This window comes from Eublepharis macularius, chromosome 10 (genome assembly GCF_028583425.1).
Source record: "Eublepharis macularius isolate TG4126 chromosome 10, MPM_Emac_v1.0, whole genome shotgun sequence".
NCBI classification, from domain to species: domain Eukaryota; kingdom Metazoa; phylum Chordata; class Lepidosauria; order Squamata; family Eublepharidae; genus Eublepharis; species Eublepharis macularius.
Window position 1 is genome coordinate 3703701 of NC_072799.1, and position 11106 is coordinate 3714806.

Below are 11106 nucleotides of genomic sequence, written 5' to 3' on the forward strand. Positions count from 1 at the left end.
TCAATAGACTGACCGTTCCCTATTTGATAAAATCCCCATGTTAAAAGTGAAAGCTCCAGGAATCCAACGGGGAGGCCCAAGAAGAGGGGAAGCCTGGAAGTCACAGTAGGTCGGGTTGCCGGATGATCTAACGGGAAAACTGCAGGTTGGTAGGAGGGTAGCAGTCTCTGCTGAGCCCGCTAGTGATGCCCAAGCCCGGGGGGGGGGGGGCGGCCCTCAGCCTGTGCAACCCTCACAACACAACCTGCTCCTCTAGACCTCACTGAAACAGCAAAGGGGAGGAACTGGGTGAGGGGAGGAAATCATCAAACCAGATTCGGTTCTCCAGCATCTTTGCTGTATCATTTATTAAGGACACAAATCAACAAACCAGCAAAGGAACCACGTTTTTTAAAAACAATGATCTCTAGGCTTAGTTGAGGACCTCAGAGCATCAGCAACTCTCAACATCCTGCGGGTGGGAAGGTGGCAGGAGGCTCTTCGCTGAAACTGAAGGGATGTCCACAGGATAGGCACAAAGGGATTCCCGACACCACGACTCAGTAAGTGTGCCGCAAAGCCCCATACCGAATATGCTGCCAGCCGCATACACAGCGACACATCCACAGCGCTCCCTCAGCTCTGCATGGCGCCATCAGCTCTCTGAATCTCCAGAAAGCTATAACAGTTAACTGTACCAGACCAAAGTGTGTCCTTCTAGGCACCGCAGAGCTGCAGGGCTTAGTGTACAACATCCAGGAAGTGGTAACCTCCGAGGACCCACCACTACATCTGATTCTTCGCTGGCTTAAAAGGCCTTTCCCTTGCCCACTTGTGGGCAGTGACAGTTCATCCTACAAGCATCTTGAAGCACCTCGGCTGGACAGAGGGGCTCTTCTCTGTCCCCTAGCCAGGAATGGCAGCGTGCCCCGATCCACCTCAACATTGGGACAACATCACAGCCACGCTGCTCCAGGATCAGAGTGCCGCCTGGCTCAGCTGTGGGTCCCAGAGCACCACCCAAGAATGTCAGCCGGAGACCACCTCTGGCTGGTCAGGAGGAAAGGGAGTTAGGCTGCCACCTGCTGGACCAAGTTCTTTCGGTAACAGGCTAGGCTGCAGAGCGGCACCCCAGTGCGTGAACAGGAGTACCGCTTGAGGTTGGGGCAGCCATTGACCCCACACAGCGTGGGCGTAGGGAGAGCAGGTGCGATGGAAGGTAAGAGAGGGATGGCGGCTCCTGAAGGAAAGGAGACAGTAATGCCATCGGCAGCATTGCGGTAGCATACAGTGGGGACCGCCCCGCCTTTTGCCTTGCGCTCACGCAGAGTCTTCACTTTGGCCTTGCTGGTCTTGGTGAGCCGCTCGATGGTTTGGTTCTTGCTCTCCTCGGCCTTCTTGGCGGCTTGGAGGCGCCGCTTGCGAGCCCTCTCCTCCCGCTTCACCAGCATCTCCTCCGTCAGCTCCTTGGCCTTGTAGCCCATCGGCAGCTCCAGCAGGGGCTGGCTCTGCTGCTTGTGCAAGAGGGCCTTCTGCAGCGGGGCAAGAAAGAGGGGGGCAGAGCGTTAGGCAAGCAGCTGGGGGAGGCTGAGGCTTCAGGGCAGAGCGGCAGCAGCGCTGCGGAGGTGCCACAGAAATCACACATCACAAACGAATCAGGAAAACAACATGAACGGGTAAGAAACATCACAGCACAGACAGCTGTGCAATCCGGCCTGCCTCCTTTATCCTCCACAATCCTTTGCTACAGGGGCCCAAACAGGATGTTGTTGCCAGCCCCATGAGCAGAAAAGGGACACTTGTGATGGGGGAGGAAGGAAGAGGGCGGCCTCTTCCAGAAGCAGTGGGGTGGCCTAGCAGTGGGGGGGACAGAATGCTGCCACATCACCTCCAAATAAACTGGGTAAAAACCCCGGGCATGCTCTAAGTGAGAAGCAGGGAAGGCACTGACTGATTGATTGAATTTATATTCCGCCCTCCCCACGAGTGGGCTCAGGGTGGATAACAACAATCGTTAAAACAAACAATAAAATCGTAAATTCAGACAATTCAATTCAACGAAACATCACCCGGAATGGGTGACTGATGCTTTACTGCAACTGATACATCTACATGCTGTTAATTGTATCATGTAAACATGTTTACTATTGCAAGCTGCCAAGTGCTTTTAAGCAGAATGGTCAAAAAATAATATTGAGTTTTTATTGATATCTAGAGGGCCCCGGTTGGGGCAGACTGGTTTGGGGCGGTCACATTATTTCTTGCTTATTCCTTGAGCAAAGGGAACATCAACCCTCATCTTTGATAACAACCTAACGAAGGAGGTCACCAGTTCTGCCATTCAAAGAGGAAGCTGACTTGAGGAACGACATGCTTCTTTAACGAAGCTGGCACTATCATGGAGTCACTTCCAGACCTGACAAATTTAACCTGCTCTCTGCTGCTTTGATGCCACACCGCCAGTGGCAGGACACAAAAGCCCTGTAAAAATACCCAATTACCCTGCCCACACCCACCATGAGATGACTTCTGTAAAAACCTACCAACCAAGAAGGGTAGTGACTCAAGACAGGGCTTTTTCAGGGGTGGCACCACACCTTCCCCTTGCAGCTCATCTTGCCCCTATCCTACTGTGTCTCAGGAGCCAGACCTAAGCATTTCTTTTTACCTGGCTTTTAACTGAGTGGGGTGATTTTTTTTTAATGGGACTGGGGAGATTGGGGCTTTACTGCGGCCGATACAGCTACACGCTGTTAATTTTATCATTTTAAACATGTTTGCTGTTGCAAGCTGCCAAGTGCTTTTAAGCAGAATGGTCAAAAATAATCTTCAGTTTTTATTTATATCTAGAGCAAGGCGCTTGGGGTGGACTACGTGGCTTCCCATCCCTGTCTGATCCCCTTTGACAAACTGATGAGACAGGTCACATTGAGAGAGTTACTGGTAGATAATAGTGAGGACTTGAAACAACTACTGACAAAGGTTAAAGGAGAAAGCGCCAAAGCAAGATTACATCTGAACATCAAGAAGACAAAAGGAGTGACTACTGAGGGGCTACACAATTTCAAAGTTAACAATGAGGAAATTGAAATTGTCCAAGATTTTCTACTCCTCGGCTCAATCATCAACCAACAAGGAGACTGCAACGAGGAAATCAGAAGGAGAGGGAGCGAGCTAGAGAAGATCCTTCAAGATAAAGCTTTCTTCACTGTCCAACTTTCACATCCACAAGGGGGAATAACATAGTTTGTAATATCTTGATCTTGGTCCCCATTGCCCTGTATGGATGTGAAAGTTGGACAGTGAAGAAAGCTGACAGGAAGAAAATGGATTCATTTGAAATGTGGTGCTGGAGGAGAGTTCTGCAGAAACCACGGACAGCCAAAAAGACACATAAGTGGGTACTAAATCAAATCAAGCCTGAATTCTCCCTAGAAACTAAAATGGCAAAACTAAGGCTATCGTACTTTGGTCACATTATGAGAAGATAAGATTCTCTGGAAAAGTCAATAATGCTAGGAAAAGTGGAAGGCAGTAGGAAAAGAGGAAGCCCTAAAACGAGATGGCTGCACTCAATAAAAGAAGCCACGTCCTCCAGTTTGCAGGATCTGAGCAAGTCTGTTAATGATAGGACATTTTGGAGGTCTTTCATTTATAGGGTCGCCATATATTGGAGGCGACTTGATGGCACATAACACACACACTCCCAGATGCTAGTCGGACACTCTAAGCACATCAATACACCAGCAACTCCTCTCCCTCACCTGCCTGGCTGTGAGCAAGGATTCATCCACCTCCTTCTTGAGTTCCCCATTGTCATCCAACTCCCCTCGCTCCAGGGCATCCAACCAGCGCTGTTCTTCCTCTTCTTCATGGGCTGGGAATCCGATCTCCGTATCGAGCTCGGGCAGGGGCGAGGGTTCCAGGTTGCTGTCCTCATCTGTATACGGAGGGATAAGGAACAGTTTGCCTTTATTATTTAGCTCATTAAAAGACTTATGATGCCACTTCTCAGAAAGGAAGTTTTGCTCAACAAGGGTTATTTTTTTTAAAAAACGAAACAAATGGCAGCACTAAAACACCCAAGAGCAGCAGGGTAAAAAGAATCAATCTGAAAAGGAGAAAACAAGAAACATCTTCACAGCTGGTGAGAGCAGCAGGCAGACCTTTCAGGGAGGGCTGCAGAGAAATGTTGGGCTACGGCAGAAAGGCCCCACCTAGGGATACCACTCATCTCACTCCTGAAGGCAGAGGTACCTCGAAAAGGAGGATCTGACTGAATGGTTAGGTGGCTATCAAAGAAAGGAGATAGCTTGCCTGCCAGCCGAAAGGAGCCTTTGAGCCACACAAAGTCATAAGAGCTACTGTGGTGCAATAGCCAGAATGTCAGACTAGGACCAAAGATCTCCACTCTGTCACAAAGGTCTCTGGGTGACGCTGGGTCAGACACACTTTCTCCACCTCACCTATCCTCCAGAGTCTGTTACAAGGATAAAAGAAGAAACATGTACACCACATTTTGCTCCTTGGAGAAACGGCAGGATAAAAAAATGCACTAAATCAGTATTTATCCAGATGAAAATGAAATGCTTGACGCTGCTTTTCACGTGTCAAGCATTTTAGAAAACCATCTCTCTCTCAACAGGCACATCTTCCTCTGGCTCAAGACTCTCTTCTCCTGAAGAAAAAGCAAACCCTAACTTACCTCAACACTGCATATAACAAGGAAAGAACATTCTGACTCTTATTTCCTCCCTGCTGATTGACCCAAGACTAGAGAAGAGTGCTCTGACACCAGCCAGGAGAATATGGGCTGCAGGAAGTTTTAGCCACTTTCATCCAAGCAGGGGAAGATCAGCCTGTCTCAACTGAGCATAAACTCCCACTTACTCACTCACCTTTCCCCCTCTACTGCCCTTCCTTTCTGTCTTTTGCTTTTATAGACTGTAACCCTGAGGGGACAGGGAAACCTATCACTCTCAATTGATGCAAGTTGCTTTGGGAGATGACTGTCAGAACACCATGAGACAAACAGGACAAATGAAGGCCACTTGATCTCCTTCTTTGGGTGCCAAATGCATCCCTCCCCACTCCTTGGAGAGTGTGTAGCCCAAGAGATGACAGAGAGGAAAAGCCTGCTGCCCAAGAGACCCAGAAGAACTCAGCCTGCTCCATCTCTTGTCTCGCTCTCAGCTTTGGCTTCTTCCACCATCCACTCACCCAGCCAGGCCCGGTACTGTTCAATGGGTACCCCCTCCATCGGCTCATCCTCGTCATCCACAACCATCAGAGGGGACGGGGAGCGTGGCCTCTCGGGGATGACAGTGAAGGTTGGCACACTGGGGAAAGAACAGAAGCAAATAAATTACCAAGACAAACCCTAGATGGCAAGAGAACTCACATGCCAGCCAACACCGGTTCTGAGTGGTGGTGGTAAAATCCCAGTAGAGTAGGGAAAAAGCTGTAGCCAGGAGGCTGTTCCTCAGCTACAAAGTTCCTGGAATTTCAGAGAGACAGAAGAAACAGTACAATTGGATTTCAATTTAGGATGATTTGAATGGACTGCCCCTATATACTGTATTTGCTTACATCTATTTTATAGGTATTTATACCACCCCCACCTCTCTTGAATGAGGCCAGAAACAGTTTACAATATTAAAACAACAATAAACGTATACTAAAACTAAAAAAATCACCCCAGTTAAACAGTCCCACAAATATGACCAATAGTAAAAAACTATGAAAAAATAGTGGCAAATATTCCACTCACTATGCCCCTAAATGGGGCAAATTGCACTTCTAGGAAATGAAGAGTTAAGCCCCTTCTCCTGCCAAGTATCTTTTCTCCAACCCTCCACCTCTTTGTACCTCTTTGTACCCAGGATCTGGCCTCCCAGCTTGATTTTGAGCTTCAGCTGGGGCTTGGGGAGTGCAGGACCCAAGTCCACCGCCGTTGTGCTGACATCATCCCGGTGATGCCGCTTCTTGTGCTTTTTCTTATGTTTCTTATGCTTCTTCTTGTGAGCCCCGTGGCTGTTGGATTCATCCTCATCACCTGCAGTAGGCAGAGAAAGCAAATAGGGTAACGCAAGCCCAGTGCCAAAGATTCACAGGTAGAAACAATCAAGGGCAGATTCAGACAAATGGCACGGGGCTGGGGGTAGGTTGTAAGACTAGGATCTGGGAGACCCAGGTTCAAATGCCCATTCTGCCATGAACCTTGCTGGGTATTCTGGGGACCAAGGTTGCCAACCTCCGGGTGAGGCCTGGCGATCTGCCAGAACTAAAACTGATCTCCAGATGACAGAGATCAGTTCCCTCAGAGGAAATGGCTGCTTTGAAGAGTGGACAGTGTGGCATCACATTCTTGCTGATGTGCCCCCTCCCCAAACTCGGCCCTCTGAAGGCTCCACCAAATCTGCAGGAATTTCCCAAGCTGGAGTTAGCAACCCTACTAGGACCAATCACTCTTCCTCAGCCCGAGATTTGTTTCTGGTTTCCCAGGACAGGCAGCACAAATAAGAAAACAAATAAATACGTTGGAGCATGTGAGGGGGAAACGAGGTTGCCAATTCCAACTTGGGAAAATCCGGGGTAGAGATTGAGCAGAGCGGGGTTTGAGGAGAGACCGGGAGGGGATGCCATAAAGTCTATAAAATAAATAAACCACCGACTCCAACTTGCAAAGCAACCATTTCCTCCAGTGGAACCGATCTCTCATTTGGGGATCCGCTGAAATTCCGGGAGATCTCCAGCCATCGCCTGGAGGCTGGCAACTCTAGAAACGGTCGCAGGCCCAGCCCCGTGCTCTCCTCCCTCACCTCGCCCGGCGCCCTCCATCTTCAGGCCGGCACCCGTCTCTGCCCTCCGCCACGCTTTACTCATCGAGGAAACTCCGAAGAAAGAAGGGAAAAAACTCCCCCGAGGCCGCCTCTGGGGGAACCGTAACGGTGACGGACCGACCCCCGCCGCCTCAATACGCACTTCCGCTCAGGAGCCCACGCTAGACTGACAGCTCGCGAGTGGGAGGCGGGACTTCCGTGGAAGAGCTCAAAGTCACCGACAGCTAGGGTGTTGGAGGCGGGACTTCCTGCTTGCGTTGCCGCCGCTTGTTCCTCTGAGGGGACTCCCTTCAATCCACCTTTCCCCCGCACCTCAGGTCCCCTCTCGCCCTGGCTAAAACGGAAGTCCCAGGTTAAAACGGAAGTTGGGCACAGCAGGGGATACTCTCTAGCCCAACTCTGTGGTCAGAACGGGCGTTATTGGCCGGGCTTGTCAGAGCACCGGATGTGACGCCAGCGGAAGCCCGGCAGTACCCCAGCGAGCGACTGGCAGGGCGCCGTTGCCAAGGGAGAAGGTGAGCCTCTCTTCCCCCTGCAGGAAACGGGCCTCCTTCGCTGGGCTTTGGGCTGAGGAGGGGGGAAGGAGCCCTGAGAGGACTTTATTGTTGTTGTTGATTTTTATTTATGTTATTGATATTCCTCCTTTCTCACTGAGACTCAAGGCGGATTACATAGTGTGAGATCAGTACAATCAGTGGCAAGGACAAGGGTAGGCATTTCCACACAGTGTCAAGAACATTTCCATAAACAATGTCACGGGGTAAAAGAATATAAGCTTACAAAGATAGAGTATTAGCAAGGATCCAGTATGGGGTTGAGGAATTGCTGAAACATAAGCAACTCTCGGGCTGACGTTAGACAACATGAAGCACAGGTAGCTCATAGGAACACATATTTTATATTCATTATTGTTGTTGTTATATCATTGTTTATTTATAGCCCGCCTTCTTATGAGAAATTTGTCCTCATAATTGCTTCTGGGTGGTGCCACTGATTTTAGGCCAGCTTTGTTAGTATGCGACTGATATGAAGAAGACATGTCAAGGGACTGTCTAGTAGCCAGATATGCCATTCGCTTAACTATTGGATCCCATCAGTCCTCTCAGGAGATGCTCAGCTGGTTTCCATGGTTTCTTTGACTTCCCCAGCTTTCTACAAAAAAAACCCTGAGCCAATAAATGGTGCCAGGGAGGGAGTCAAACAAGTTGGGGACTTCGGAGAAGGACTATAAACGGGAAGCAGCCACTGCAGTCAGGATTCTGTCAGTGGGCCTGCTTCCAGTGATCCCCATGGGCATAGCCCTCCCGCCGTCCTTGGAGAAGTGCTCCCGAGTGCCTCCAGATCTCAGCATGCGACTGGTGATGAGACTTTGCCCTCCGAGTCAGCGGGCAGATGGGTGACCACTAATTTTGGTTGGCTGCCAAGGCACTAGCCAACATTTCCGAACCCTGTGTTTGTGGCAGTGGCAGGCAGGTGGCAGCAGCTTGTCGCTTCACCGCTAACTTCTGGGTTAGCATTCTGGGCAGCTTTCCTAGTCAGGATTCAGCCTCTCTGTGCAGTTACTGCATCTCCCCCTCCCTTATTATTACAGCTTCTGTTTCTACTTCTGTGGTAAAACACTTTGGTGGCTGCTTGTCTTCCCCAGTGCAGCCAGTATTCTCTCACCTACATAAATCTTTGCTTTGTCTTGTTTCAGCTCTGCCCGTGGCATCATGGTGAATTTCCACATCCGCGAGTACCGTGCCGAGGATTATGAGACGGTGCGTGACTTGTTTGCCACTGGGATGAGCGAGTATGTGCCCACGTTGTGCGTCCACATGCTGAAGCAGCCATGGGTGATCCTAGTTCTGGCCTGCACCTTTTGCCTGCTGCTCACCAGTTCCAAATCGCTTCTCCTGCCCATCCTCGCCATCACTCTGCTAGTGGCCATGGGCCGGCAATTGCTGGGCTACGTTTGGTCCATGTACATCGATCACTGCTTGCAGGCGGACCTGCTGGACATCCAGGCAACGTACATGGGCGGCAAAGGCTCCTGCTTCTGGGTAGCTGAGGTGGATGAGTGTGTGGTGGCCACTGTGGGGGCTCGACCCTCAGAGGAGCACCCGGAGGAGCTCATGTTGAAACGCATGTCAGTTCGCAAGGATTACCGAGGTCTCGGCATTGCCAAGGCCCTCTGCAAGACCGTGATCTCCTTTGCCCGAGAACACAGCTACCAGTCGGTGGTGCTGAACACCCTCATGGTGCAGCATGAAGCCCGCACCATGTACAGCAATGTCGGTTTCCGCGTGTATCGCCACTACGTCTTACCCACCATCTACGGCAGGTTGGCCAACTGTACCGTTTCCAAGTATCGATATGATATCCCTTCTGTGGGCTGAGGAGGAGAGCCAAAACATTGCCTGTGAGCACTGACTGGATCTGGGATTTCAACCTGTTTGTCCCTCGGACAGCAGATTCCATGGAATAAAGAGAACGGGAACTAGTCACTTTTGGTTTGGGGCGAGGGAGCACATCTTCAGCTTTTTGAGTGTTAATGTTCAGGTTGTTAAAGAGGGCATTTGGCAGGAAACGGGGCCCCAAGGAGATGTAGTAATGAAGGATGCTGAAAAAGTATATATTTTCCATGTCTTTTCTTCTGCTTGCAATACCTGGGATCTTGATTTGGAAGAGAACATGGCTTAGAGGTTTTCATTCGTGGAGAAAGCAAGCTTCTTTGCGACTCTGGGACATTCTCCTCTGATCTCATGGCAACAGTTTTAAGCTTGTCAGCACTTTTGCCTCAGGGTAGTTGTTTCTTCGTTGAAAGAGAGAGAGAGAGAGAGAGAGAGAGGACAGTTCTTGAACTACTGAGTCAGTGAGTGGCCCAGAAGCCAGGGTGCCACGTTGCCAACATCAACAAGGCCCATTTGCCTTCTCAGGTGGGCTCAGCAGATCCCAGAGGCCTTTTCTCCACCCTGGGATGAGCAAGTACATGCCCACTTTTTGTGTCCACATGCTGAAGCAACCATGGATGATCCTGGTACTAGGCTTGCATCTTCTGCCTGCTGCTCACCAGGTGATGCAGAAATGCCTGTTTTCTCAGCCTGCACAACAAGTGGACCTCAGTGTCCAGTTGAATGCATAGAAGAACGTGCCGTCTTTGTCTTTACTTGTATTGCAACTCAAACTTGGTTCAGTCATAAAAGAAAACCACGGTTTGGCAGTATGCAAGCAGCTTGGAAGGGTTGCTCACAAAATCCGTCCTGTCTTTGTGAAAGTTAATTATTTCTAGTTTTGAGCATACCATAGTTTGCCGTTACATCCAGAACCGCAAACTGTGGTTTATACTTGTCCTGTAATACCAGTTTGCTCCTGTTCTGGAATCCTGATTTTCAGGTTAAACAGAAAGCCTGACTTCATGAAGATATGCGAACGTGCCAATTGCCTCATGTCTCATTTTGTAATGAGTTTCTGGACCATCTGAATGCAGAGAATGAAGATTCATGTGCTTTCCCTATACTGATCAATGTATTTTTATTTGTATTAAATCACAGAACTCTTAAACGTGCTTTGCACAGCGTCTGTTTGTTTATTTCATTTAAACTTGGCCTTTCTCCCCAGTGGAGACTCATGCAGCTCTCCTTGCTGCATTTTATCCTCATAACAGCCCTGCGAGGTAGGTTACACTGAAACTGTGTCACCTTCCATGGCAGAGCGGGGATTCGAACCTAGATTTCTGTAGATCCTAGTCCAACACTAACCACGACACAAACCTGGATCAATCCTGATTTTTCTAACATAAGCGTCCTTGCAACTTATGGCCAAACCTACCTCTTTGGGTGGTTGGGAAGGTGAAATGGAGGAAAGGAGAACTGAGAGAATTGCATGCACGAGTTTCCCAGTTCAATCCTCAGCAGTAAAGCATTTTTGCAGCCGGTATCAAGGAAGATGCTTGTAGTTGTCAGTCTATGGAAGACAGGATCCGTTGAAGCTGAATCCCAACCCTCGCAGCAAGAAATCCAGGCTCTTGAGTAAAAGGGTTTTATTGAGAAATCATAGGCTTCGCCATACATATGTCCATAGGCTACACAGAAGCAATTAAAGGCACCTGGCCGTACACAGGTTCCTTGTTAAGAATGATGCATTGACTACATGATACACTATAACTACCCCTCTACATGTCCCCCACCCGCTTAGCTCATCAAGCAGGAACGTAATCAGTAGCAGGATGGGAGTATCAGCATGGAGCTGCCCCAAGGCCACTGCGGCGAGCCATCCAAGATAAGGTCTCCGCCGTACTGGAATC

The 11106-nt window shown here is 49.5% G+C and overlaps 2 protein-coding genes across 2 annotated transcripts; one reads left to right on the top strand and one right to left on the bottom strand.

Moving 5' to 3' along the window:
- Positions 1-733: 733 nt before the first annotated feature.
- On the bottom strand, positions 734-7001 carry INO80B (INO80 complex subunit B). Its single transcript, XM_054990127.1, has 5 exons — positions 6801-7001; positions 5848-6034; positions 5200-5318; positions 3744-3919; positions 734-1511 (listed from the first exon to the last, which is right to left on the bottom strand). The coding sequence occupies exons 1-5, from the start codon at positions 6862-6864 to the stop codon at positions 1050-1052; spliced, it is 1008 nt and encodes a 335-aa protein (XP_054846102.1). The 5' UTR covers positions 6865-7001; the 3' UTR covers positions 734-1049.
- A 232-nt stretch (positions 7002-7233) lies between these two features.
- Positions 7234-10362, top strand: LOC129336803 (probable N-acetyltransferase camello). Its single transcript, XM_054990145.1, has 2 exons — positions 7234-7336; positions 8518-10362. Exon 2 carries the CDS (start codon positions 8534-8536, stop codon positions 9197-9199), a length of 666 nt encoding a protein of 221 aa, XP_054846120.1. The 5' UTR covers positions 7234-7336; positions 8518-8533; the 3' UTR covers positions 9200-10362.
- Positions 10363-11106: the final 744 nt, after the last annotated feature.

Excerpts from the sequence above, each read along its gene's own strand:
- INO80B (XM_054990127.1), bottom strand. The coding sequence starts at position 6,864 with ATGAGTAAAGCGTGGCGGAGGGCAGAGACGGGTGCCGGCCTGAAGATG. Across the intron at positions 6,035-6,800 it reads GATGGAGGGCGCCGGGCGAG|GTGATGAGGATGAATCCAAC; the intron begins GTGAGGGAGGAG and ends TGCCTACTGCAG. Across the intron at positions 1,512-3,743 it reads CCTTGCTCACAGCCAGGCAG|AAGGCCCTCTTGCACAAGCA; the intron begins GTGAGGGAGAGG and ends GCCCCGCTGCAG.
- LOC129336803 (XM_054990145.1), top strand. The coding sequence starts at position 8,534 with ATGGTGAATTTCCACATCCGCGAGTACCGTGCCGAGGATTATGAGACG.